This window comes from Danio rerio, chromosome 24 (assembly GCF_049306965.1).
Source record: "Danio rerio strain Tuebingen ecotype United States chromosome 24, GRCz12tu, whole genome shotgun sequence".
In the NCBI taxonomy this organism is placed as follows: Eukaryota; Metazoa; Chordata; class Actinopteri; order Cypriniformes; family Danionidae; genus Danio; species Danio rerio.
Window position 1 is genome coordinate 6982403 of NC_133199.1, and position 22598 is coordinate 7005000.

The 22598-nt window shown below is 38.3% G+C and overlaps 1 protein-coding gene and 1 long non-coding RNA gene across 7 annotated transcripts in view; both read right to left on the bottom strand.

Moving 5' to 3' along the window:
* dpp6a (dipeptidyl-peptidase 6a) overlaps nucleotides 1–22598 on the bottom strand; it is a 467305-nt gene that overhangs the window by 91302 nt on the left and 353405 nt on the right. For all 6 annotated transcript variants that reach the window (XM_009297269.5, XM_009297271.5, XM_068217149.2 and 3 more), the window contains 2 exons: nucleotides 4597–4691; nucleotides 751–825 (listed from right to left, as the gene is read on the bottom strand). In XM_009297269.5, coding sequence (XP_009295544.2) covers nucleotides 751–825; nucleotides 4597–4691 — 170 coding nt within the window. The remainder of the gene's footprint in view (nucleotides 1–750; nucleotides 826–4596; nucleotides 4692–22598) is intronic.
* Nucleotides 15672–17800, bottom strand: LOC141380817 (uncharacterized). The gene is made up of 2 exons (XR_012399695.1): nucleotides 16005–17800; nucleotides 15672–15959 (listed from the first exon to the last, which is right to left on the bottom strand). It is a non-coding gene; the product is annotated as an uncharacterized lncRNA (long non-coding RNA).

The window sequence follows — 22598 nt, forward strand, 5'->3', positions numbered from 1 at the left end:
GTTGCGTTTATCGCCAGCATTTTTCGAGACTTTTTCCGCATTCAAAACCAAGCGATTTTTCACTGGCGTCCAGCAAAAGGGTATGAAAAATCACTTCTTGATGTTAGATGACGCTACACAAGCTTAAGCTTCTGACACCCGCTTGTAACACAGACGCGGCAAGTCAAAACAAAAAAAAACGAGCCTAAGGCATTTCTTTAAAAGTGACGCTTTCACGGCTGACATTTTGCGCGTTGTTGTGCAAACATTGGCGCCCTTTATTTAGTCTAGACGTTAAATATCGACGGAAAATGCGAGCAAAAAGTATCCCGGTGTGCATGTGCCTTAACCCTGCAAATTACAACTTAAAACCACCTCATATTTTCTGTTTTTCTTTAAACATTTTCAGAGCAATCTACTTTTGAATTGTTACCTAGCAAGGAACATCTGTAGCTAATTCCCCCAATAATGCTGACGCCCTGCGGTTCAGAACCATCCAGTATAATACAGTCTGAATAGGTGAGAGTGTGGAACAGAAGTTGAGTTTGGACCAGCCAATCAAACCAAGTGTGAAAACAGCTTCTCTCCTTCTCCATCTCATGCTGTCACTAGGCGCGAGTGTGTGTGTGTGTGTGTGCTTTTCTGTCACTTCAGCGGGGTGTATTTGCTTCTGGAGAGGCAGTGAAGTGTGACCAGCCCTTTCACATCATCCCATGATTACTTTCGTCTCAGCACACACATATACAACATCCAAATAAACACAGGCCTCACCAGCTGCACGTTGTAGGCCAGCAGAACGAGTTTCATATCTGGGGAAACTTCATATTTGCTGGCTTTGTACATTTCCTGTGAAAAGAACAGAGAGAGAAAAAAAAGGTACATGAGGTACATTTCTGCGAGCGTAGTTTCATTACCATATTTCTTAAATGACTGTGACAGATTGCAGCGTGCAGACAGGAGAAGAGCGTGGCATTAATCAGAGCTGCCACTCTTTGATTCTCAACAAACATCATGTTCGGTGTCCTCTCCTCCACTGTTTTTCATCCCGCCAGGCCCACTTTTAACGATCTGAGGCTGTTAACGAGCTACACAGAACATTGCTCTAATGATGGACGTTTTCAGCGCTATTAATAACAATAGAACTGTCGGTCCGGTGAGTGCTGTGTGAGGCGGTGGAGTCATTTATACTGCAGAGCAATGTAACGTCTCTCAGCATGGATGCAACGAGACAGTTATAACACATTAATCTTTACTAATGTGACACATTTGTGAAAAAATTGTTCAGATGCAAACAACTGAAATGTTCTACTAAAATAAGTATTTTTTCCCCCTCAGCTTTCTATGTTTACATTCAGTCATTTCATGTTAAAGGTCAATGAAAAGAGCATATTCGGTCACACTTTATTTGGATGGTGCATCTACATGTCTGCCACTCCAGTCCTGTTAATTCTTGTTTTGGTGGCAGAGTCACTAGTCATGTCATGTTTTATATATTGTGCTCAAGTTTTCTCATTATTGACTATGTTTACATGAACATCAGTAATCAAATTATTTTCCTTAAACTAATTAAGAAAAAATTAAGATCAAGGTGTTTACGTGAGTTTTGAATGTTTCTTTCATGATCCCGTTTTACATGTTATAGCACATAATTAGATTAACGTCATTGCTTCACCACACTATCTGCATTTCCTCCAGAGTTTTATGCAATTTCGGGTGTTTCATTATTAATTTGTTGAGTTAAACCAGTAAAACTCTGCTGCTATTTTGGGAATTCCACCTGAATTTTGCCTACCCTAATTTAAAAGCTACATCCACATGCAGAGGTGTAAATGCAAAAATTTGGTATTACTTTAAAGAAAAACCTTTTGAATTTTCATAAAACAATATTGAAAGTGTTAAAAAAAAATCTGTATATGTCGTCTGTGTTTAAATAAACACCTAAAAAAGAGGCGCTTTTTGTATTTTTTTTATTTACTCAAATTTGAAAGTGTACCTTTTAGGTTCTGTATGGTCTAGGGTGCTGTAATTAACGTTGGTGGTTCCTGCACATGTCTGTAATCAGTCTGTAATTTCTCTACCATAATCTAAGCAAAAGTTATTGTATTCCACCTGATGAGAGGTGCTATACAAGCCACAGTGATCAATCATTGTTTTTATATTTCACTATTCTTTTGTTTGATCAAACAAAATTCACTGTGTTTGGACCACATCAGACATATAAAAGGATTACTTATGCACATCACCTCAAAAAACAGAGGAGAATGGCCCTGAAGCACACAGCTTAAGGTAAGAGATGACAGCTGTCTGTGCTATCTGGGGCTGCTTATTAATCATAAATGTATTGTTTTCACTTCTGCGCCATGGAAATATTGCGATTCATTTGACAACTATTTGATATGTGAATATAATTCAGTAAAAGGAATGCTAGAACCGTATGAGCACCGGCAAAAGCTTTAATTTGAGCTATAACTCGCACATATATGAACCATATAAAAAATATGAAAATGAACCAATGTTCAATACCCAGCTTGGGTATCCAAAATACTGTATATTTAAGTGTAAATAACTTTTGTACAGTAGAATAAAAACCAAAGTGATGCATATGTGCATAAAATATAGATTCTACACTTTCAAAAGAAACCACTTACGGGGGTCTGGTGCAACGCTAGCCCTTTAAATCTTAAAGTGACAGTCCATGACATCACGGACCCGCAAAGTTTAACCGGTTAACTGCAGTTTTTCACTTTCACTTTAAATCAGGCATGCTCCCCCATGACAAACGAAATATTGGATGCAACTATGAACTGCTGGAGGACTGTTATTTTAATGGAAGTTCATACCACATGTTGAATGGAAGAAAAAAAAACCCTTCGCATTTCACGATGCAGGTGTCTGTGGTCTGCACTGACTTGGTAGGTGCAGAGAGTGTCAAACTGCCGTGTGTGTGACTATCCTGTCGCAAAACACAGAAAAAAGCCCTACATGATGGTAATAGTTCGATTAAGGTGTTTACATGTCTGTACTGCACTTCAATAATGCGACTAAAATCTAAATAATAGATTTCACTTCAATAATGCGACTAAAAGGCATACTCCACACGTCTTAATTCGATTTTTCTTTAGTAAGATTGTGACCTCAATCTGAATAAATTAATCAAAAATCTCTGTTTACATGGTAGACTCTTAATCAGAGTATTGTCTTAATCGCATTAAAATCAAATTATTGGTGTCCATGTAACATAGTCAATGTCAGTCCGTGTCATTGTGTCAGCGCCGTCCTGGTTACACTCGGACCATTCGCGCTCCCGCTTGAAGTGGACATGCGAGGTCCGGACGTGGTATGGATGTGTTTGTTTTGTCTGCGGCATTATGTTCATTTATTACCACAAGCTTTAGTGCCTTTGTTTGGTGTGAACACACGGTCAATGAGCATTGAGTTGCAAAGTTCAAGCTTGGTATGGAATTTAATCTTTACTTGCTACGTGATTAGATTTTGCACTTACTTCGGTTAATGGACAACGTTGATTCTACATGCTGAGTTGGGCCAGATTGATTTGGCGTTAACCCAACAAGGGGTAACATGTGGAACAAACCAAACTGATAAGCTGGACAGATGTTGACCAACGTCCCAATGAAGCCCAGCTGTCTGCTTGGTTTGTCCCAGCCCTAAAGCATGTGACGCTTAAGATGTAGTAGTTCAGAACGCAGCAATGCACAGTTTAGCTCCAACCACCCTTAACTCACAGCTGGTTAATAGTCTTTATTAGTCTTGACCACCTTGATTAGTTGAATCAGCTGTGTTTAATTAAGGTTGGAGCAAAACTGTGCAGAGCTCTGCCATCCAGGAATTGAGTTTGAGACATATTAGGTTGATGTTCCCAGGGGTAACTTAAGTACAGTTAAGCTACATTTAAAGAAGAGTAACTCATACTGTTGCTTAGCTTTCTACCCCTGCTGAAAAATCCAGCTTAAACCAGCCTAGGCTGATTGGCTGGTTTTAACTGGCTGACCAGCCTGGTTTTAGAGGGGTTTTAGCCATTTTCAGGCTGGTTTCCAGCCATTTCCAGCCTGGTCTTAGCTGGTCAAGCTGGAAAATGACCAGCTTAATCCAGCTATAACCAGCTTCACTAGTCTGGTTTAAGCTGGACCTAGCTGGTTTTGGCTGGATTTTTCTGAAAGGACACTTTCCAAATACAGCAGCTAGCTTAACACAAGCAAACAGCCATTGATATAAAATAGTTATGAACTGCTGTTAGACTTAACAAAACTAGGCCTTGCCCATGTGGGCATAACTTGGGAATATGGGTTGGGAATGTTTGAAATTTGGGATTCTGTGACTTTTACTCTCCCGAAAGAAAACTTCAATCAAGGTGTTTGATGGGGGTTATAAACAGTGCTTACTTATGTGGGGAAAAACTCCCTTTGGAGTGACTTTGTGCTTTGTAACTTCTTCTTTTTCATGTTTAAACAGCAACATCGCACACTAAATAAGTTGAAAGAGTAAATAGCATAACCAAACCCCTTTAAAAGCAGAAAAAGTTTACTAAGCCATTGATTTATTTATACACCTTTAGAGTTTTAAAGTGGAGTAAGATTGGGGGTAAAGGAAGACACTTACAAACTTTCTGTTTGTCACCAAGATCGTGCTCTCGTTTGTCTCCATGTTGAAGCGAACCACGTCACCTTCACGGGTACGATAGAGGAGCTCATTATCTAAAGGGAGAGGATAAAAGGATAAGTGTTAGCGCTATAGAACGTCAAGGAGAAAGGAGTTAGTAGTGAAACCACGTGCGCCATAAAAGTTCTAATCAGGCTGCTTTATACTGTCAATAATCTAGTCATGAATGTGCCCCCAACGCTCTCTTGCTGTACCAGGGGGGCTGACAGTTGAAAAGGAATGATAAAACTTTTCATTTTGGGTTTTCCACATGTGACGGTGACTTTGGCAAGGACATCAGCAAAAAAAGCTCTTTGAGAGGTCTGGAATGTAGCACACAGCCCTTGGTGAGAAGAACGCAAAATGAGCAAACAGCCTCATCGGCAGGTTTAATTGCGGATTATGGGAATAGTACGTAAAGGCTTTTTTATCGTGCTTGCATGACTAATCGGTGATAAGAGGTGACACAATTACCATCGCAAAAGTGGAAGGCGCTTGCTGTTCTAAATAGACAGATTACTGCAGTCACATGGAATGCAATTATTAGTTTCCGTTTTATGCCTTAGATCAAAATAGAATGAATTAAAACAAATTCTGAGATGGACATAAAATATCAAATGTTTAATGTGCAGCGTGATGAATTATAAAACAGTGAGGCATTACCCCCAACCCCCTACTCCTATAATGGTTGTTGTAATCCTCTGAATGTTAAATTTGCTCATTTTATGCTGATTGTTGGAAGAAAGGTGCCCTTCGTGCTGGCGTTTCCATGCCTGGAATTGACTGGCATGCTGATAAGATGCCAGAACAATCATTTGTCGACTTGACAAATTCCCTCTTTTCTCACTTTTCCTTTGACCTGATGTTGGGCCGTGCGCTTCAGATCAGAACCTCATTAAGCGTCCTCTTCCCCTCTGCTCTCATTCATCTCTCACACTCTATCCATCACACATTCAGACAAGTGAGCTCTAAACACACTTCTCCGCACATCACTCATTTTCCAGGTCTCCTCTAAGCCCATCCCGGACTTTTAACTGTGCTCATTTTGAACCACGTCTTGCTGTCTGTCAACATTTTTTTTTACATAAATCTGCTTGTTGAGAACTTACTTCTACAATTCAATTTCTACCAGATGGTCATGGTAATAAAACCAAGTTGACTGAAAGATTTAATCCCTCCAACATGTCCTGGGTCATCTCCCAACGGGACAAGCCTAAAACGTTTCTCCAGGTAGAAGTCCTGGAGGCATCTAAAGCAGATGCCCGAGCCACTTCAACTAGCTTCTCTAGATATGTAGGGGAAGTGGCTCAATTCTGAGCTCCTCACCTTATCTCTAAAGGCTAAATTGTACTTCTGCATTGAAGGATCTTCTTAACTTCATGGCACATGCCTTGCACATACATAGTTGCGCATTTATTCTTCTGTGTTCTGTTTGTGTTGCTCTGACAAAAACACTTCCAACTAACTGGAAGTGGGGTTTCTATGTGCTGAATTTCTTTGCAGGTAACTCCTCTGACCTCTAAAGGTGCTTTAGACGCTAGAGGCCATGGTCTTTAGACTTCTTGTTAGAGCAACCGACTCCTATACAAATAATTGCCGGTTCGATCCCAGCTCGGACCAGTTTGGGTGGTGTAGGATCGGCAGGGCCTTTGACCAATGTAACCCCGCTGGTCATGCACCACCCAATGGGAGTCAGTTGCTCTAACAAGGAGGCTAAAGACCATGGCCTTTATTAGTTGAGGTCAGAGGAGTGAGATCCAGGCTAGTGAGACTCACAGACGCTTCAGGTTATATTTTAATAATATACAAGAATTGAACTTCTGCATTGAGGGATCATCTTAATTTATAGTGCATGCCTTGCACATAGTCTTGCATCTATACTCCTGTGTTCTGTTTGTGTTGCTCTGGCAAAAACACTTACACTTCACTGGAAGTGGGGTTTCTATGTGCTGAATTTCTTTGCAGGTAAATCTCACTCCTCTGACCTCTAAAGGTGCTTTAGATGCTAGAGGCCATGGTCTTTAGCCTTCTTGTTAGAGCAACTGACTCCCATACAAAGAACTGCCAGTTCAATCCCAGCTCGGATCAGGTTGGGTGGTGTAGGACCGGCAGGGCCATTGACCAATGTAACCCCGCTGGTCCTACACCACCCAACGCACTCCGAGCTGGAATCAAATCGGCAACTTACCACATGGTAGTCATTGCTCTACCAACGAGGCTAAAGGCATCTGTCGCTAGAGCATATATTCGGGTTTAGGGGAGTGAGGTTTAACTGCAAAGAACTTCACTAGTTGACCTCTGTTACACTCACCCCCTTAAACCGCACTCCCATTCGGGTCACGGCACCAACACAACCCTGCTAGTCCTACAGTATCAAACCTGCTCCAAGCTCGAATTGAACCAGCAGCTTTCCACATGGGAGTCGGTTGCTCTCACAAGGAGGCTAAAACCATGGCCTTTTTAGATTAGGTCAGAGGAGTAAGATCCGGGCTAAAGAGATCACAAACGCTTCTGGTTATACTTTAATAATAAACAAGAATTATACTTCTGTGTTAAGGGATGTTCTTAATTTCATCGTGCATGCCATGCACATGACCGTGCATTTAAACTCCTGTGTTCTGTTTGTGTTGCTCTGACAAAAACACTTCCAACTAACTGGAAGTGGGGTTTCTATGTGCTGAATTTCTTTGCAGGTAACTCCTCTGACCTCTAAAGGTGCTTTAGACGCTGGAGGCCATGGTCTTTAGCCTTCTTATTATAGCAACCGACTCCCATACAAAGAATTGCCGGTTCGATCCCAGCTCGGACCAGGTTGGGTGGTGTAATACCGGCAGGTTATGCACATTCACCAAGCGCAGCAAAGGGTCACTGTAATGTTATAGCACAGAAAAACAAAATGCCATCCAACCGCTGCTATTTCCACACAGTTTCTTCTGTTTCTGTATTTGGGCTTTCAAAGGACACAACACAAAGAGAGAAGTGCTTACAATTTAATTTTATTAATGTTCCAGAGAATTATAAAAAAATTATGGCTAGCATTTGACAAAGGACAGCTTTCAGAATCTCTCTCAGTTCAGAGCTGGATTCGGCAAAACAATCCTTAAAGAAGGAGCAGCTCCAAACATAATAGACGAGTCATAACTTGTGAGTATTTTCATTGGTTCAAATTTATCTATTACATGCACAGTTTCTAGCGCTAACAAGGATGTAAAAAACATGAAATGTTGTTTGGCACCGTTAACAATTTAGCTCCAAATTCCTATTTATTAAACACCCACAATATCCAGCAGCGATGCAATGTCTCTCTATGCAGCCACTTTCCCTGCGTTCTACATCTCAAACAATGAACTAGCAAAAGATATGTGAACGTTTCATATTACACATGCTTATTACCCGAATATATATGAAAGACACTTGTCAGATTTTATTTTAGAGAGCAGGCGTAAGCTTCAGCTGTGTCCTCTTCATTTTAGGTCTGATTCAGGCCCACACTGATATGGCTAACAGCTACTCTGACTGACGGTATTTGACAGTACATGGATTTTTCAGTCAGATGACATAGGTTTTCATGTTAGCTGAGTAGCTGTATATAATCAAAGTAAGATATATGGGAAAAAAATAATGTGATTTGTTTTACAAATGAAGCAAGAGCACACATTGCTTTGCATCTTATAAACACAACCATGACTTAAAAATACACTCTAGACCACCCCTTAAAAGAAATGATTACTGAAAGATTATTTGGAGAACACTTCTGGAGCTTTTATTCTAAGTTTATTCCATACTTAGCCTATATTAGAGCAATTGAATTGGACAGAACAGTGAATTGTCACAGGTCAAACAGTCGTAATCTTTTACATTGAGGAAAGACTAAATCCAAAACTCAACTAAAACCTTCAACGATATGATTTCGGTGCAGCTGATATTTCTTTTGGGAAATGCAAATCTAGTTCCAAATGATATTTCCCTTGACTCCATCTGTCATCTTAGATGAAGGTTTTCACTGATCTTTTTTTTCTGATTTTGCCTTATAAATAAAAAAGGATAAAGGAAGCGCTGCCCTAAATTTTGAGTAAAAAAAAAACATTATTTTGGTTGCCTGGTGTTTGGAACCGCCGTCATGAGCACATAAACACGCTGCCTATGTGGGCGGTTTGGAATTTCATGTCATTTCATATGCTGTCTGTATCTTCAGGTTTGTTTTGCTACGAGGAACTTTCTCTCCAAGTCTTTTCCTGTCAGTAAGAATCGTGATCTCGGAGTTCTCCTGGCCTCTGCTGTGCTCTGGCTGTTTTCTGATGGAGGCGAGCAGCAGGAACTTGCTCACAGCACTTCCTGCAGTGGAGCCCCGGGTCACTCATTCAAACACAGCGTTCACCTTCTCTCTACTACTTTGTTCTTTAGGGCAAAACTCACTCACCTTGACTTTCTTTCTTGCTTTCTTTTCCCCTCTTGTCCTCTGCTACACACCCCCAAGCACGACTCCTTTCATCCCTCTTTACCTCGCGCTTTCTTTATCGGTCCTTTCTGTCTCAATTTGTTCGAGGACAAGGCTCTGTCTCTGATCTCGCTCCCGCCGCATATCTTCACCTGACAGCAGGTCTTTGTTTCTGTCTCTCTACCTGATACATGCTACATCCACATGCTATAAAGTTGAAGACGTGACAAACGCATTTATTTGTGGACGCGAATCCAGAAGTTGTTACTCTGTAAGTCCAAAATAAAGAAGTCAGTCCTATTGCTTCAAACTAGTAATGTTTGAGATGATAGCCCCTTTCACACATACAGACCTTTATGGAAAATCACCGGCAATTTTCTGGAAAGGTCTGTATGTGTGAACAGGCCCTTTTTGAAAGTATAGTAAATTCGTTCTGGCAATTTTCAGGAAAGAGAAGTTGTAAGATTACCGGTAATTTGCCGGAATGCTGCTCTGTGTGAACGCAGAAGGAAAATTGCCGGAAAGAGTGCGTTCAAGATTACGTGACACGTCTAATCCAGCCAATCAGAACATTCAGACGCATCTACACCCGCACTGTTTATGAAAATAAAAGCCTTTGAATACTTTTCCTGACAAATTTAGCTGTTAGATTTCAGTCAGATCACGTTTCTATGTTCCTTCTTAATGCCAACTTTGTAAAAAATCATCAATAAAACACTTATGATAAACCGCTGCTTGTTTACCTTCAAGCCCTGCTTCAGTTGCTGTTGATGCATGTGCACATGAAGGTGTGCTCCGATGAGCACCAGCACACACACATAGCATGTACATTGCGACATGTGAAAGTGTTCCTCCATATGTTTTCATTGAAGTTGATCACAATAACAGAATTTGTAATGTAGTCAAATGTGTAAACATTTCGCTAAGGCTCGCGCTTCTGCCTTTGGATGTCTCTGGGACAAGCAGCTGCATGAATACTAAATCTTTAAATAAAAGTAAAACCATCAACAAAAGTCCGCCTAACCCATTCTATGCATATATATTCAAGCTCAGCTGTTTAGAGGTCATCATTTTGGTAACAATGTCAAAATTTACTGGTATTTTGGAATGAATGTGTGAATAATCTTTTTCGGGAAATTTCCAGAACATCCTTGCCTGTGTGAACAGCGCTTTTTTGAATTTACCGGTAAAGTCGTTCTGGAAATTTTCCGGATATTTACTGGTATTACTTTGTGAAAAAGGCTAATGAGCTCTGGTCGACCATGGCTTGTTATTATATGTATATATTATTACAATGTATGGCTCGGCTGTGTATTTAAAAATGGAGCTTTCTTTGTTTTTATTCTCCTGGCTTGTACACACACTAGTGACGTTTCTCTTTAAACCAATAGCATTCAGCTGCACATCAAGTCTTTTGGAACCCTTTTGTTGTGCTGGGTAACTTTTGGAAAGAGTATCCAAAAAGTGGTATGGTACGGTTCACTTTTTGGTACTGTTTGACAGTGGAAATGGACATGAAAGCATACCAAACCATAACATATCATACCGTACCAATCAGTGGAAACAGGTTCTAGCTTATTCCAATGAGCTGTGCTATCTGCAAATCTAAAATCGGCATTTTAAACAGTTAAACTATATAGTATGAGATAACACACACAGCTGCCTAAAGAACTCCAATTTCACACCGTTTAAAGGTAGCTCACGTGCTCAGTATACTGTATCAGTTCAGTATGCTCACCATGTTACATAACTGGCCCCTGCTGGCCATGTATTTCTTGTGTTAGACCATGTTGTGTTTTCACGCACTTTACTGTGGAAATGTGCGATTTCTCTTTAAAACACCCGAGCGTTCTCAGTAGCCATATCTGTATATGGTTGAAGTCAGAATGGGGGAGAGGTTTAGGGTTAATTAAATGCAATTATCCATAATATCAAAATCAAAATACATATCCATAATTGTAATTACGCTGAGAAGCCTCTTTACAGTAACTTACCAATAGTTTTACAGTAGCAGAGCCATATTCTTTTTTTAGGTAAAATACCCTTTTCCGCATTTTATTTTACAGTAAAACAATTTACAAAACAGAATACAGTACTTTTACTGTAATTTATTTACATTCTACACTAGAAGTACAAAACCTTCATTTTTTTTTTACAATTGAATTCAATAAATTCCAAACAAGTGACTCATTTTTTATTTCATCAACGATCTCATTTTTGTCTTCAACTACAGTAATGGTACTTGATTAATTTGATTACAGTATAATACCGCAAATTACTAATGTGCAGTAAGTTACTGTAAAAGTTTCAAAATGACCCACATATTACAGTAGTGAACTGTAAAGAATGTATGTGATATTTTGCTGGGCGTTTTTCCAGTAAATAACTGTAAAACTGAGTAAAGTCTAACAGTGTACTATAGTAAGTGTATGGAATATGTGTAGCTGCTACCCCTTACATTAAAGTGCTACCAATTATTAAACGTCTGCTGCTGTGATGTTGGTTGGTTGGTTGGTTGGTTGGTTGGTTGGTTGGATAGATGGATGGATGGATGGATGGATGGATGGATAGGTGGGTGGATGGATGGATGGATGGATGGATGGATGGATAGGTGGGTGGATGGATGGATGGATGGATGGATGGATGGATGGATGGATGGATGGATGGATGGATGGATGGATGGATGGATGGATGGATGGGTGGATGGATGGGTGGATGGATGGGTGGATGGATGGATAGATGAAAATCAGGAAGGCAAGTCAAATGAACCAGCATATTCCAAATATTGCTGAAGCACATGTCATTTGGTGCCTGACTTCATACATTTTGGCATACAATAGTAAACATATTTTAGTTCATATTTTAATTTGACATTGATCCAATCAACTGTTCAATAATGCAAATTTTAAGCTGCTGCAACCTCCTAATAGATCAACTTCCAACCTACATTAAAACAGCCATACAAATATGTTGCACTAGAATTTCGGCGACCAAAAACAGCAACAGAAATATTAAAAATTAGTTTGTTAAAAAAGTAAACCAGATTGTCCATCAGGTCTGGTAAATAACTGATGTGTTTGCAAAGCTCAGAAGAGAGCTGTATTTAGAAACAGTGTATAAGGCCATTCAGTTTCCATGTTCAGAGACTCTAAAGTGAGATTCTACAGATGTGGTGAATCATGTTTTCCTTTCATCATGTGATTGTAGATCTCTTTTTCCGCCTCCATTCGAGCTCGTCACAACACACAGAGTTCTTGGAATCACAGTTAATTGTTTTGCTTTCACCGCTCTTTTTCTTTCTCTGTAATTTCAGCTGAACATGTTTTACCTTCAGAGGCCAGGAGAGCAGATGTGTTATTGAAGAGCTTACTGTTATTGAAGATCTCATTTATGGTGTTGTGTGAAGAATTATAACTTTTAAGAACGTGTGTATTCTTCTAAAACAGGACTATATACTGCACAGAAATGTTAACAGAGATGAATTAGAATTAGAGAGTAACAGTAATTAAATTAAAAATAAACATTAAATAAGTGTTTTAATGAATCAGTTAGGAATACTAATTATTATTAGCATTCAATAATATTGTAATTTAATCAAAGACAATACTACTACTACTACTACTACTAGTAGTAGTAGTAGTAGTAGTAATAATAGCATTATTATTACTATAATAATAATAATAATAATAATAATAATAATAATAATAATAATAATAAATATTATTATTATTATATTGTTTAATTGTTTTTTTTGTTAATGTTTTACTACTACTACTACTACAACTACTATCCAGTACAACAAATATTTTGAAAATAGCATCAATGTGATGATGAGGAAAATGAATTTTGCAGACACAAAAGTAAAAATTTTTTGTTTGATAAATGCTATTTTACTACAGGACAATAACAACAATGGCAACTACTACGATGATGTTAAGAACGACTACTACTACTACTACTACTAATAATAAAATGTATTACGCAATAAATAATTGAGTAAATAAATAAAGACAATACATTATTATGTTATTAGTATAATTTTTTGTTTGGTAAGGGCTATTTTACTACACGATGGCAACGAGCGATGATGACGATGACTACTACTACTACTGTTAATAATGATAATAATAATAATAATAATAATAATAATAAAATTAATAATAATAATTATAAATGTATTGCACGAGCACATAAATGATTAAATAAATAAAGACAATATATTGTTTTTTATTGTTATTATAATTTTTTGTTTGATTTTTTTTGTATTTTACACCACAACGATTACTACCACTACTAATAAATGTATTACACAAGTAAAATAAATGAATAAATGAATAAATAAATAAATAAATAAATAAATAAATAAATAAGATAATATATTATTTTTGTTTCTATTAACATTGTTTTGTTCAATGCTATTTTACTACATGACAACACTGACTATTACTATTACTACTACTACTAACATTAAAAAAATGTATTACGCAAGTCAATACATGAATACATAAATACATACAATATATTATTATTAATATTATTATTATAATTATTATTTTATTATTATATTTATTATTATTATTATCATTATTATTATTAGTATTATCATAATTTTTTGTTTGATAAATGCTGTTTTACTATACGATGACAATAAAAATAAAAAATAAAGACAATATTTTATTGTTTAGTATATTTTTTGCTTAATTAATGCTATTTTACTACACTACAACGAGAACGAGGACGACTACAACTACAACTACTACTTTAATAATAATAATAATAATAATAATAATAATAATAATGTAATTAACAAGCAAATAAGTGAATAAATAAAGACTAAATATTATTTATGATTTACTCAAGCAACACTCCAAAACATCTGCAAACCTTTTTCAGACCCTTGAAGCAAAAAAGCCATGTTCAACATTCAGTTGTGAAAAAAAAAATAGACTGTTTGCCAGAGGCTGAGCTGAATTTGCAGAGCCAATACTGAAGCAAATACAGAAAAAAATAAAAATCTCAGTATGCAACTTTCTAACACAAATACAGGCTGACTTATAGAAGGCATCCGAGCAGTGCTCTCCCAGACTGTGCTGTGATAAAGCGATGCATCACACCAAGCAGTAAAATCCTGGCGATTACGTAACAAGTGCAGCTTTTTCTTTCAGCTTCAGCTCCTGCTTAATCGCTCCTGATTAGATTGATTTCTTCTTCTTGTACAGGTAATTTGCAGCAAGCGGAGGCAGAGGCAGAGGTGTCTGCTAGAGCTGGAGAAACAGAGAGAGTCGCAGAAGACAGACAATTTGTTGTGCTGTAAATCCACCTAAAACCTCAGCTGCCCTCTGGCTCAGGACAGCTATAAAAAGAAATGCAATTGTAAATTATTCAAAACGCTTCCAATTTAAAGGTGATCCATCAATCACGCTGAACTTGGATTTATGGCCGTTCATGGCTTTTTGGACATACAGTAGCACATACAATGGTAAGTCTATAGTTCTATTCAATTTCACTGTCTTCGCATGTTATCATTTGATTGAATAGGTGTTATCAGTGGTTATCAGCTGATAAATATCGGCCAGTAGGGGCCTTCTGTGCCTAATAGTAGGCTCAGAATGCTTTTATCATCCATACACATGGTTAATTAGCTATACTAATAGAGAAGACTCCAGATCCAGATCTGTTTTACACTACTGTGATGGTTGGGTTTATGGTTAGGGTAGGGGTAGACGTTAATTAAATACAATTATTGGTCAATTTAATAAACAATATAAATAGTTCTCATAGTTAATCAGCTATAATAATAGAGAAGACTCCAGATCCAGATCTGTTTTTACATTACGTGAAGGCTGGGTTTAGAGTTGGGGTAACGTTAATAAAACATGATTAATGGGAAATTTAATACATATTATAAATAATTCTCGTTAACTTTCAGCAGCAGTCGTGCGCGATCCATAGCTGATTAGCCATGCGAATGGATGATAACAGCCTTCTGAGCCTACTAGTAGGTGCAGAAGGCCCCTTATGACTAATATCTATCAGCTAATAACCACTGAACAATCAATCGAGTAATAACATTCAAATTGAGTAGTTTGAAAAACAGTATGCAAAAACTGAAAACAGTATGCGAGAAGTTCCCAGATGACCTACTACTTCCAGCAAGATTTTGAGGTTTTGAGTAGGGTTACTTTAACCCTACTTTTAAAATACCTGTTAAATTTTAATAGAGCAATGAGCAATCCTCATTGGAAAACAAGCTTTAGATATATTATTTTGGGTGCTATCCAAAAGTTGCGCTTCACTGGTTCAGTTCCTCATTATGAAAGCATCAAGCACTGTTTGCATAGCTAAACTGATGGACAGTGGGTTTCCAATTATGCCAGTTGGAAGCAGGTCGTTACAAACACTGCTGTTACATTTCATTTAGGATTTTATTGTTTGGGCTTTAAAAATATTATGTATAGCCAAACTTCTTTCTTCCTTCATTTTCCTTCCTTTTTTCCTTACTTTTTCATTATCTTTCTTCCTTCCTTTGGTAATTACTTACTAACTTTTGCTTCCAAATTCCTTTCTTCCTTCCCTTTTCCTTCTTTTTTTCCTTACATTTTACTTACAAGGACTTAGCCAAAAAGAAAATTAATACATTTTCTTCCCTCCTTCTTTTTTACTACATCCTTCCTTTTTTACTTGCTTACTTTTCCTTCCTTTTTCTTTTTTTCATTGCTTCCTTCTTTCCTTCCTTCCCTCCTTCCCTTTTGTTTCCTATTTCCATTCCTTTTTCTATTTCCTTTCTTTTGTCCTGTTTCCTTACTTTCTTTTTTCCATGTCCTTCCTATTTTCTTCATTCTTTTCTTTTTTCCTATTTATTTCCCTTTTCCTTCCTTCCTTTTTCCTATTTCACTCCTTTCTATTTCCTTCCCTTTTTCTTCCTTTATACCTTCCTTCCTTTTTACTATTACCTACCCTTTCCCCTTTCCTTCCTTCCATCCTTACTTGCTTACTTCCTTTTTCCTTCTTTCCTTACTTCCTTTCTTACTTCCTTTTTTCTTTTTCCTTCCTTTTCCTTCCATCCTTACTTGTTTACTTAATTTTCTTCCTTTCATCCTACCTGCTTTCCTTCCTTACTTGCATACTTTTTTCCTTCCTTTCTTCATTCCTTCCTACCTCTCCCATTTTCTTCCTCCCTTCCCTCCTGACTTGCTTATTCTTTCTTTCTTTCTTTCTTTCTTTCTTTCTTTCTTTCTTTCTTTCTTTCTTTCTTTCTTTCTTTCTTTCTTTCTTTCCTGCATGCACTGATAAACATATCAATACTATTGCAATATTTCTTTTTTATGTTAATGTTTTGTTCAACATCTGGCTTTTTTAGACCTAATTTTTAAAGAAAAATAAGCACCAATAAAGTGACTAAAATGAAGTAAAAATTACTCTAACATCTGACCTCAGGACGGCATTACCCCATGCATAACCGCATCAGTGTAAATCCCATCCTCAGCCTCTCGAATTGTACCAATGTCACTTCACATATTGTGATCTAAGCCACATATCCTTAGGGAAGACCTGTCCCGTTCCTTTCCTTCTCTAAAGCAGACAGGCTGTAATATAACAGAACCAATGCCTCCCGCCTGCCTTGAACGGCTGTTTTCTGTGTGATTTATAGTTATCAGCAATGCTGATCAAGGTCGACCGTGCTGCTCATTTTTCACCACCTGCTGTCGTAACCCAGAACGCGAGCCGGCAAGCCACAGGAAAGTCTGCCCCAAGCAGCCACATTAAAGAACATGATGCTTTATTATACAGCCAAGGCTGTCCATCATAAAGCTGAAAACCCACATACTGTACACACACTGGTCAGATGTACAAGATTATTCGAATAGACACTTGCAAAGCCTACAGAAAGTGTTAGAACTTTAAAGTATTACTTAGAATACACACTAAGCTATTACACACATTAAAATTACACACTATTACACACATTAAAAATACTGGTAACTTTTTACAGAACTCTCATTTTGCATGCTATCTCAAATCAAACTTGAAATATAAACTCATATTTTTTCTGGGACATTACATTAATGTTTTCCTGTGTTTGTATATGGAAAAACAATTATTGAACACATTACAATTTTTTTTTTTCATAACTTCATAATGTATAGCTTGTTATATGTTTGAGCATGCAACTTCCCTTTTCACCTCAGTAAAGCTCAAAGTGTCTTCTTTCCAATGATACCCAATGTGTGTTTGTAGCTTACTGGAGTCAAGAACTGTTACTATTTAAAGTTAGGTAGGTGTAAATCCCCAAAAGTGAGTGCTGGCTAACAGTAAGCTACAAACACAAATTGGGTATTATTGTAATCATCCACGTCATCTAAGTATCAGCTCTCCTTTAGAAATATTCTCATCTTCACTTCTAATAATCTATCAAAACTTTCTTCAGCAGATTAAAGCTTCACGATCCATTTCCTTTGTTTCCTTTTTGCAAACCAGCAGCTCTGCCGTTAGCTTGAACTGTGAGCAGCAGGGAGCAGGTGTGTTGTGTGATGATTGACAGGTTACTGAGCCAGTGGCAGCAATACGAGAGCAATAACACGACTGCCAATCATTAGGGAAAAAAAAAAATCATCCAGCCATTGGCTAAATTCTTCTTCAGACAAACTACCGGAAGTAGGAAGCGTGACTGTGACTGATCGATAGCAATGATTGAGAGACAGCATATGCAAAACGTCTAAACTAGGGGTCACCAATCTCGATCCAGGAGGGCCAGTGTCCCTGCAGGGATTAGCTCCAACTTGCTTCAACACACCTCCCTGGGTGTTTCAAGTATACCTAGTAAGAGCTTGATTAGCTTGTTCAGGTGTGTTTGATTAGGGTTAGAGCTAAACTCTTGAGGACACCGGCCCTACAGGAACAAATTTGGTGACCACTGGTCTAAACACTTGACTGCTATGTTTGGATTAGTAATACCTTTGACTTTTTATTCAGTTCGTGGTCTCATTTTATCTGTAACACTGTAAGCTATGACATCGCCTTGCTTTTTACTACAAAGATGCCATTTTCGGGTGTAAGTGCATGGTAAACTAACCGGTCTCCAGTAGAAACAGTGACGTCAACAAACGAATAACCATCCAAAATCCACACTATTGTGTCAGTGGATTAAATATGTTCAATGGGATGTTTTTCTGTGGAAAACTGGGCACTAGACATTATAAAGTTGAAGAGGGTATGTGATTTGAATGAACTAATGTTCAGTTATCATAACTCAATTATCTGACAATCTGTATCAAGTCAAATCCCCCCACACAAACACACACACATACACAAACATTGGGTTTCTTGAAGACTTGAGGCATAATTATTTTACACCGTACAGATATACTGTCCTCCCACCTTAACACAACCCTCACTGAAAACATTCACCGTTTCCAAAATACTGAATTCTAGATGATTTATAGAATCCCTCATGAGGACCAAAACATGTCATAAATTACCAGCATTGATCTACTTTGAGGACATTTGGTCCCCACATTGTTGTAAACAGCACACGCGTACACTCACGCACACCCACATTTTTGTCTTCCAGGCACTCGCCTAGATTCACAGAATACATAAACCTCATGGATATTTGATCAGGGCTTCTTTCTCAACCTCTGTGTACCGAATCAATTAACCGGCCCCATAATTCTCATGCAGCCTATACACTGTGAAACTTCATGTTTTACAAGTCAATCACTCTGTGCAGTATCGTAAGGCAGTACAAATAGTAAGCCGTTTCCTGCTGAATGGATTTTTCATCGCAGTCTAGCTCATACTTTGTAGTAGAGCAATTGGTGCGTGGAATCATACCATAAAAATACACACATTTTTGATGATGTGTATGCATCGACTGCATGCAATGTGGCTGAAACAGAAGGTGTGAGCACTAATCTAATTAAGTGCTGATTGAGAGCAGAGGTCACCTCCCACACACACCACACAAAAGGAACAAGAGAGATTTATTATGAAAACACATGCTGACAGCCGCTTCACACAGTACATGCGAGTGTAACCCTGCTCGCCACATTATCTCTCTGTTTTTCTTGAACCCTGTCTACATGGAGCACATCCACCAGCGTGACGCTAGCTCATTTTAGCATGCTTTTGTTTGAGTTCAATGCGGTGCATTTCTGTCGTGAACACTCACGGGATTCAGTATGATAATGATCATGTACACTCACCGGCCACTTTATTAGGTACACCTGTCCAACTGCTTGTTAACCCAGATTTCTAATCAGCCAATCACATGGCAGCAACTCAAAGCATTTAGGCATGTAGACATGGTCAAGACGATCTGCTGCATTTCAAACCGAGCATCAGAATGGGGAAGAAAGGGGATTTAAGTGACTCTGAATGTGGCTTGATCTGAGTATTTTAGAAACTGCTGATCTACTGTGATTTTCACGCACAACCATCTCTAGGATTTACAGAGAATGATCCGAAAAAGAGAAATTATCCAATGAGTGGCAGTTCTGTGGACGCAAATGTTGACGCCAGACGAGAATGGCCAAATGTCAGACGATGATCAGACTGGTTCGAGCTGAAAGAAAGGCAACTCAAATAACCACTTAAATAACGCACGATACGTCCAACCTTGAGGCAGATGGGCTACAGCAGCAGAGGACCACACCGGGTGCTACTCCTGTCAGCTAAGAGGAAACTGAGGCTACAATTCACGCAGGCTCAGAAAATTTAGACAATAGAAGATTGGAAAAACGTTGCCTTGTCTGATGTATCTCGATTTCTGCTGCGACATTTAAATGGTAGGGTCAGAATTTTAGCGTCAACAACATGAAAAAATGGATCCATCCTGCCTTGTATTGATGGTACAGGCTGGTGGTGGTGGTGTAATGGTGTGAGGGATATTTTCTTTGCACACTTTGGGGCCATTAGTACCAATAGTACCAATTAAGTCAGAATTCGCAAACGCTGCCTCTGATTCTAATGCTGTGTTCACACCAGACACGTCTTGCGTGAATAAATTACGATATTCGCATGTAAATAGACATGTGAACGTTTTGAGTTTACTCGCTTCTTTGAAGTGTCAAATTCTCTTCATAATGCGGATTCACATCATAGGCAGGGTAAACGTGGAAAATCCTCAATTCGCACCTCTTCATTTGCACCATTCACATCGCAGGATGTCTATTCACATCTTTGCATTGACTTCACAAGTTAATCACTCACGCTTGACGCTTCATAACACCACCAGCACCATAAGGCTATTGCTGCTGAGATTATGTTTACACAACACTATTTTCTTCTAAAAATGAAAACATTGTATCTGTTTTGATCCAAAATTGTCATAACGATCTATCTCAGAAAACAAACTTTCGAAGGTTGTACAGCGTAAATGAAAAAATGGTCCCACTTTATATTAAGTGTCCTTAAATACTATGTACTTGCATCAAAAAAACAAATACAGTGTATTTACTGTGTTTATAATTTATTTGAGAACACTTTTGGTGGTTTTGAGTTGGAATAGAGGTTGGGTTATGGACAGGTTTGGTGGTATGGGTAGGTTTAAGAGTGGGGGGGGGGGGGGGTTGAGGTGTAAATGATGGTCAACAGTGTATTTACAAATGTAATTACAAAAGTTAATTACAGATGTAATTGCATTTAATCAAGCATAAGTACACAGTAAATACATGTATTTACACAATAAGTACATTGTAACAAACTATTAATTCTTGTGTAAGTACATATTAGTTAAGGTCACAATATAAAGTGGGACCGAAAAAAAAAAAAAATATATATATATATATAAATATTATTTGATACCTGACTGAATGTTAAACACCTAAAAATGAAGAAAAGTAACTGAATACAGATAATCCAATATATAAATCCAATATCAAACCATATGCCTATGCCACACGTTTGTTATGTGATATCATTATGCCACTATTCATTCATTCATTCATTCATTTTCTGTCGGCTTAGTCCCTAAATAATCCGGGGTCGCCACAGCGGAATGAACCACCAACTTATCCAGCACGTTTTTACACAGCGGATGCCCTTCCAGCCACAACCCATCTCTGGGAAACATCCACACACACATACACACAGACGCTCATACACTATGGACAATTTAGCCTACCCAATTCAGCTGTACCGCATGTTTTTGGACTGTGGGGGAAAACAGAGCACTCGGAGGAAACCCACGCGAACGCAGGGAAAACATGCAAACTCCACACAGAAACGCCAACTGAGCCGAGGTTCGAACCAGCGACCTTCTTATTGTGAGGCGACAGCACTGCCTACTGCACCACTGCTTTGCTTATGCCACTAATATACTATTATATATTATAAGCAAGTACTTAACCAAGACAACAATAACAAACTGTAGGACTGTGTTTGCATATTTGTGCAGGTGCATAGTTGGCCTGGTCTGGCACGCATACTACAACATTGCTAAAACACACTTCATTATAAAACACTGGCATCTGTACAGAAAACATTTTCAAAATCTCAAAATAGAAATTTACATTTTAGTAAACTTGCTGTGTGAAAGTACCCTAAATAGAACCTTGAGTTAAACACATCAGCATCCATATCCCTAATATTTCAAGATTGGACTGAATTATGGGATCAAATTCTACAGTATGGACTTAGCATAACATGTGTGTTTGATGTCTTCAAATACGGCTAAAGTAGGCATCTCACTTGGTTTTATAACTCCTTATTTACCTCAAAATTAAATATTGTCCATCTCTGAGGAGGCTTTTGGTAGATTTAGTCATGTCGTTAAACATGCAGAAAGTCTCAGGGTTAAAAAAAAAAAATAACTATCTCAAATGCAAATGACTCAACCTACAGCTTCATTTGAATTCTGCACAAATCCCTCAGCAAAGGCCAGCAGCTTTTGTTCTGACGGTTGTGACTATTTAGACACCAGGGGGCGCTGGACTGCTTGAGGTTACTCCGAACTTACCACGCGAGGCAACCTCATGACTCCCATCAAGGTTAAAAGACATTTACTCCACAAATCACACTCTTGTTTGCTCAACAGCATTTAGCGAATCTCTGTGTACACGCTCGGTGTTCGTCAGGCTCTTAGAGTAAGGACACAGGGGTGGGCCATTAAATGGAACCAGATGGTTTAGGCCACAGCAGGCATTAGCTCGGTTTAATTTCTCGTCGCGAGTGTTGAGTAATGTCGATGATGTATCTGTTTGATTTAGACTCCTAGCTAGAGAGGCAGATCAATGGGCTCCACTAATTATGCAATTATATAGCTGCTTTAGTACAATCATAATGGGGGCAGGCAGACAGAATCAAAATGAGAGAGTCTATTACAGCCAAAGGGAGATAGAGGACAAAACAGGGCGGGGGGGGATAAGGAACGCTGAATGACAACCACATGCTGCAAAGATGATTCATGACGGCGAAGATGATTTCGGACAGATCTTAAAGGTTTAGTTTGTTCCAAAAATGAAAATTCTGTCATTGTTTATTCATGCTCATCTCATTCCAAATGGTTTATACTAGGGATGTAACG